The sequence below is a fragment of the Ictalurus punctatus genome, chromosome 2 (assembly GCF_001660625.3).
Source record: "Ictalurus punctatus breed USDA103 chromosome 2, Coco_2.0, whole genome shotgun sequence".
NCBI classification, from domain to species: domain Eukaryota; kingdom Metazoa; phylum Chordata; class Actinopteri; order Siluriformes; family Ictaluridae; genus Ictalurus; species Ictalurus punctatus.
The window spans coordinates 37,532,072-37,539,096 of NC_030417.2; the positions used below are offsets into that span (position 1 = coordinate 37,532,072).

Consider the following 7,025-nt stretch of genomic DNA (forward strand, 5'->3'; position numbering starts at 1 on the left):
TTTGTGGGCGTGGCTAACTGTAAATCAATCGGCTCAGTCCTGACCGTGTTGGGTTATCCGTGGATGATCAGTGGCGTGTATCAGCTTAGGCACACGCGGCGGTGCTTGAAAGTTCACGAAACCTTTCCGATAGACTACAGTATATTTCTGCATGAACATGACCTCAGACGTCATCGGATTTTAACACGTCCGAAAAGTAGACAACGAGAACACAAATAATGGTCAAATGAGACCTAAACTCGTGCTTTTTGGTTTAAATGACGAGCGTTATGTTTTGGAGAAAGGACAACACTGCATTCCAGCTTAAGAAGCTTTAATCGCAGCTGTGAAACATGGTGGTGGTAGTGTCATGGTTTTGCTGCATCTGGTCCAGGACGATGTTTTAGGTCACATCTGTGTAAACTTTCGAGCGCCACTGTAACTAAGAATATCAGTGAAACGTCTGTAAATCTGGTGGGAATGAATAGTGCAGTTTGACCAAGCAACTATTTACACACGACTTTACTAACTCATTCATAAACGAGGCCTATTGCGCAAAATTGTGGAAAATTCTGTAAAATTACTTAAATGCGTCCGTGCCTTCATGCACAGCCAAGTAGCCACATCCCAACAATTTAACATCTGGCAATTGTATAAAATTTCACTTCACTGTACAAGTTGCGGAACCTCGTTCTGTAAATATCTGCTAGTTAAAGATCGATTTTTAATAGCGGTGAGATGCTTGATATCCTGTCTTTCCTCGTTATTTATATGTTGTACATCCAGGAAATATCTCATATTCCACGGTTCCTATTTCCATCCATTTGAAAGCTGGAATGAGTAACGGAGGTTTGATAGATCTCCGGTAATAGATTAAAAAAAGTACAGCGGCTGTCGCAATGAAAATGAAAGATGTCGAAAGATCACCTGCCTGCCGGGAAGAGGGAATCGAAATCGTAGCGGCTCTAATTTCAATCCGCAGGCCGCGGACCGAACGACGCCGAGTGATTTAAACGAGAAAAGCAAGACATTAATCAGTCAGTAATCTTGATCGAGGGAAAACGAGTGGCTATTACCTGATGATTGATTTCCTCTGTTTAAACTGTGTCGCGTTTTTTAATGGTTTTATTGTAATGAGGCACTGTAGGGAAAAAAAAAGCGAGAGAGAGAGATGGATGGATGGAGTCGATGTGTGTCTTTAAAATGATACAAGAGACATGCGAATGAAGGAAAGATGAGAGATTGATGGACAGATGCGAGCGGATGATCCACCGAAGATCGAAGGATTGCGTTTCTAGTCAATTCAGACTGTGGTTTGAAAATGGAAGGGAAAACAAAAACGTATTATAGCGTCGCCAATGAGTTTCGAGTCCAGGACAACGATTCCGCTGGAATCCAAAAAAGGTCAGAGGTCACGTTGCGTGCAGAAAAAAAAAAAAAACCCACACAGAAACGGCGGCTTGGTTCCCCCTGGGGTTCGTCTTTTATTCGTCAGAACTCGATGCATCCAAGTCGAGGATCATTCTGTTTTTGGCACCTTTTTAGAGTTCATTTGAAACAACACACTGAAATTTATTTTAAAGAAAAGGAAAAGAAGAAGAAGAAGAAGAAGAAGAAGAGGAAAAAAAAAAGAAAGCATGGCTAAGGCTGTGTGATTTCCAAAATGAAATTTACTTAGAAACATTTACTTAGAAAGAACGAAGAACAACAACAAAAAAAAAACCCCTCAGAGATTGTTGTAGGTCGATTTGTTACCAAAAGCTGTATAATGAGTTGGATTTTTAAAAAAAAGAAAGAAAAGAAAGGTACACATCAATGTTTTTAGCATCGCCCCCCCCCCCCCGTTATGATTACTGTTATCCTTTAAAATGTCTCAAGAGCAGATTTTCTGTAAATTTATAGCATGCATTTAATTTCTGTATTAGTTACTTCGCTTCACGTCTCGTAACGTTTTCGCTGTCCGTTACGTCACTTGCTTTTTTTTCTTTTTTTTTTCTTTTCTTTTTTTTTTCCCCGCAAGGATTTATTAAGTGTTCGGCATCCTCGTCTTTTTTTTTTCCTCGCCCTCTCCACCTCGCTTTTTTTTTTTTCTTCCATCCTCCATCTTGGCAGTGGATCCTGGAGTCCCTCAGTTGACCTCTGACCTTTCCCCTTCAGCGTCTGCCTTTAACTCTGTCCTGCTGAAGGCGACAGGGAGGAGGGAAAAAAAAAAAGAAAGAAAGCGGACAGGGACGGAGCAAAAGATGAGAAGGTTCGTTTTTAAAAGAATAGATTTTTTCGTGGAAAGTCAAAAGTGTCTCTTTGTTCCAGCAGCTTTTGTGGTGGAAAATATTTTTTTTTGTTGTTGTTGTTTTTTTTTTGTTTTTGTTTTTTTTTTGTTTCGCTTTTACTTCCTGTTCACATCGCTTCCGGTTTCTCATCGCCCGCCAGTTTTGCGCTTCTTGTCTGTTTTTTGTTACTTTTTTTGCACTTCAGAAAAGTCTTTAAATAAGTTAGAAAATTAATACATTATATATATATATATATATATATATATATATATATATATATATATATATATATATATATATATATATATATATGCATGTATGTATATATATATATATAATGTATCGCTTTGTTTGCAGTCTGGGCTATTCCTTACCGAAATCCCTACTGCGGTGTTTCACAGTTTTTATGCAATAAATAAACAAACAAATAAATAAATAAACAAACAAACAAACAAACAAATAAAAAGCAAACAATATCGCGACTGATCAAATCAATACGTACGAGTTGAAAAGAAAGTACAAGCTTTTGTTTTTACCCTGGGCCTTGTTTCAATACCACACTTTAACACGCCCTTATCGACTTCCTTTCACGTTTTTTTTTTTTCCCCTTAAGAGCCAGTACAATATCTTATAAGCGAAAGTCAAAAAATTACAGCAAGTCTTCCGCCGATCCGGGCCGAGACGCGTCACGTGACGTCGTCCCAACGTGCGTTCGACCAGAGCCCTCTTCGATTCACGTGCGTGGAACGTGAGGACAGCTGAAAGGTCTCATTTACCCGTCAGACATCGCTGCGAAAGACTATTTCGATTGCGATCTCGCCAATTCGACTAGTTTTCCGCAAAAAGAAAAAGAAAGAAAAAAAAAACTCTGCAAATCGCATCACGAATTTTGAAGAAAAGAAAGAAAGAAAGAAAGAAAGAAAGAAAAACGCGGCAAAATCGAGCATTTTTTTGGACGCAACGGTCACAGACAAACTCGACGGATCCCGTACGGACTGTCACGTGAGGATCGTTAGATGAGGGGATCATCTCCGGAGTAGATTTCAGGAGCTTTCCCAGGAAATGGTGGACGATGCTGCGTTTAAGGTTCTAATTTTTAAAAAAATGAACACCATCTGTAATATCAAACTGGGATTACTCCAAGTTCTTCACCTGCACTGACAGCCAACGAAACTGCTACTGTGTTACTAGCGAAATAGCAAGCCATTATGACTCATAGGTCAAAAACAAACAAAAAAAAACAAAAAAAAAGAGAAGAAAAAAAAGATAATTGCCTCGGAGATTGTTTCAACGCCAAGGTCGAGTGTTTTCCTCTTGAAAATGTCACTGCAAGTGGCCACTCTTCTAAGGGAACGTCGACGAGGGCGTGTTAGGAACGGTAATAAAATTCAGCGCCAGCGTGTTCAATAACACACCTAAATTCACACACCCGAGCTGGCTTTTAATCTAAGATAAAATGGCGGGGGAGGGGAAAAAATCATGCGAACGTGACATACTGTGGAAAAGAACAAGAACTCCGCCCAGCTCTTCCTAATCATGAGACATGAAATTTGAGCAGGTAAAACTTCAGGGCCCCGAACTTTCTGCCCCTTGTCGTGTTTATTTCACCGGGGATAGGGGTCCTCATACGGGCGTGGTGCGTCGGTTGGCTGAGTTTCCGTGAGCCGAGTCCTTCGGCTCCTTCTGGATGCAGTTGTGGACCTGGAGGAAGTCCCTGTCCGAGTTGTAGGTGGCCGTGGGGGTGCCGTGGCCCCCCTTTAGCGCGTACATGGAGATCTCGGTGGAGGGCAGGGTGCCGAAGCCTTTCAGACCGACCGGGGAGGCTTCGCGTGACTGCGAATGCTCCGTCGAGCGCGACGAGGAGCGCGACTGAGAATTCGAGCGTGAGCGGCGTCGGTAGCGGTAGCGATAGCTGGGGATCCGTGTAATGGCTGAACTGTGCAGGTAATCGGCGGCCCTCACGCCTGATCTCAGCTCCCGGTGCCGGTCGATGAACATGTGCACAGCCAGGACTCCCACCATCTCGGCCATGATGAAGGACAGCGCGCCGAAGTAGAAGCTCCAGCCGTACGAGTAGCTGTTCTTCTTCGAGTCGCTCTTGGTGGGGTCGCCTGCGTTCGCCGATATGTACACGATCATGCCGATGATATTACTGAGACCTGTCGGAGACACAGAGTTACACGTGACACTTAGAACAAACTCAGCGAGCTCAGCTCATACTGTAGGCCTATTATATTCCTGACCCTTGCTAATAACAACTGTAAGCTAGCAGGACCTTCAAATCACCTTATGCTTTATTTATTTATTATTCCAGCTTTCCGTAAATTTCTAATATTCCTTTCTAGAAATGTTGAGACTCAGTAAGGACGCCATACTCCCCCCCCCCACCCCCCCCCCCCCCAAGGCTAAGCTTGCTAATCACAAAAGCTAGCAAGAGCTGTTTAGTTTTGCTAATAATGCTAATGATAACCGATAACCACTACTGAGTTCTAAGCATGCGCTTTTAAGCCTTTAACAATAGTAGTAGTAGTAGTAGCCTTTAACAAAAGTAGTCCGTGACTCTAAAATCCTTCTAACAAGCGAAACCCGACAGCTAGTTTTAAGCTAATCAGATTAGCGCTCCTAGCTTCCGTTCACTGTGGGTCATGCTAGCATTTCGGAGCGAAATATCACTTTGAATTGAACACGTGTATGGAAAAAAAAAAATCGCTTCATCAGTTTCATGAGTAATGATGTGTGTGTGAGTGTGTGCGTGTGTGTGTGTGAGTGAGTGTGTGTATGTAGGCTACAGTGTGTTTGTGTTAGCGTGTGAAAAGATGTAAAACCAGCCTTCTGTCTTATCCGGGAGTGACCTGAGGTAATCGTGACCTACACGATGCTGCGTTCCGTCACACACCTGTCTGTGGTAGAGTCAGACCGAAATGATAGATCATTGGGAAAGTGTGTCAGGGACATCGTATTTTTAGAGTGCGAATCCCAAACGGCCTCTTTTTAGCCTAGCAACAGGATCAGAGGCAGGAAAAGAGCGTGAGCTGAATATTCTTGCGTCCCTGCGTGTACAGTATCATGATATTTACTTTTCATGACTACCAACGGTGTCGTTTTCCTCTCATCGATCGTTTTTGCTCACGTTGGACTAAGAGCGCGGTCTGATTTAAAGTACGAACGTGGCGTAAAAGTTTTAACCGCACGTCCGGACGCGCAGAAGCCTTATCCCATATCATACCGCGGTGCTGTTGAATCCTGTAATCCGATTGGTCGGAAACGTGTCGATTCGTCTTCTGTGTTGTAACGGCAGGTTAATATTAATGCGCTTGTTCTAACACGTTCTTGTTTCTATAGCAACCGCTCGCTCACAGGGACTTGCTCCACATAATCCGAGTCTAATAATAAATTAATTAAAAAACGTGCTGTTATTTAACAAAGAAGAAGAAGAAGAAGAAAAAATAAACGTGTATAAAATGTTGATCTGGTGACGTTTCCTGTAAAGGAGACGATTGTTTGGTATTTTTCGGACGGCGTCTCCACGGCCAGTGATGAGAACGGGAACTGTCTCGTACCGTCGACGTAATGGAAAACGCGACGTTCTTTGATAAGTAAAAATGGTCAACGTTGACAAACTGCTGTGGTCTAACAGAAATAAACACCTCAGGACGTGCAGTTATTGGAAAATAATCAACTCCCAGCGACTCCGCTTCAACACACCACGCCGCGGTTGATTGTTTTCCTCTAACAGCACGACACGGAGTGTTTTTATTCCGTACAACTGCCTGACTGACTAGCAAATGCGCTTCTAAAGCAAAAATTGATTTTGCACTAAAAACAATACAGTGTACTAATAAGGGAATTTAAGGATCCTAAAGTGCAGGGATACACCGATCAGCCATAACATTAAAACCACCTGCCTAATATCGTGTAGGTCATAAACGGCGACCCGTCGAGGCCTGGACTCCTCGAGACCTCCGAAGGTGTGCTGTGGTTCCTGGCACCAAGACGTTAGCAGCAGATCCTTGAAGTGGTGTAAGATGCGAGGTCGGGACTCCGTGGATCGGACTCGTTTGTCCAGAACGTCGTACAGACGCTCGATGGGATTGAGATCTGGGGAATTTGGAGGCCGGGTCAACACCTTGAACTCTTCGTCGTGTTCGTCGAACCGTTCCTGAACCATTTTCGCAGTGTCTCGGGGAGCGTTATCCTGCCGGAAGAGGCCGCTGTGATTATGCGTCACCATGAAGGCGTGTACTCGGTCTGTAACGATGTTTAGGGAGGCGGATGTTACGTGTCGAGGTAACATCCACTGAACGTCAGGATCCAAGGTTTCCAGCAGAACATCACACTACCTCCGCCGACTCGCCCTCTTCCCATAGTGCACCCTGGTGCCATGTGTTCCCCAGGTAAGCGCCGCACACGCACACGTGCTGTTTTGGAGACGCTCTGACCCAGTCGCTCAGACATTTACGCTTGCCCATTTTTCCTGCTTCCAACACATCGACTTCCAGAACTGACCGTTCCCTTGCTGCCTGATAAATATATCCCACGCCTCGACAGATAATCGACGTCATTCACTTCACCTGTCAGTTTTGAATCAAATGTCGTGACTGATCGGTGTATGTCCTCTCTTGGGGTACGCCCCCCCCCCCCCCCAACCCCTCCCCCCACCATGTGTCTCGTTACCTGCCGAGACGAAGAGGATCCCGGAGCTGAGGATGATGTTGTGGCGGGACTTGTAGAACTCGCTGGCAGCTATACACAGGCCTCCCATGAAGAGCAGGATCA

General features: G+C 44.1%; 1 protein-coding gene across 1 annotated transcript in view; it reads right to left on the bottom strand.

Annotated features, from left to right (window-relative positions):
• Positions 1-1,439: 1,439 nt before the first annotated feature.
• Positions 1,440-7,025, bottom strand: part of LOC108275959 (voltage-dependent calcium channel gamma-2 subunit) — a 61,238-nt gene continuing 55,652 nt past the window's right edge. The window contains exons 3-4 of the mRNA XM_017487144.3: positions 6,924-7,025; positions 1,440-4,408 (exon numbers count right to left, since the gene is read on the bottom strand). The exon at positions 6,924-7,025 is cut by the window's right edge and continues 39 nt beyond it. Of these exons, the coding sequence (XP_017342633.1) occupies positions 3,873-4,408; positions 6,924-7,025 (638 nt within the window). The 3' untranslated portion in view covers positions 1,440-3,872. The remainder of the gene's footprint in view (positions 4,409-6,923) is intronic.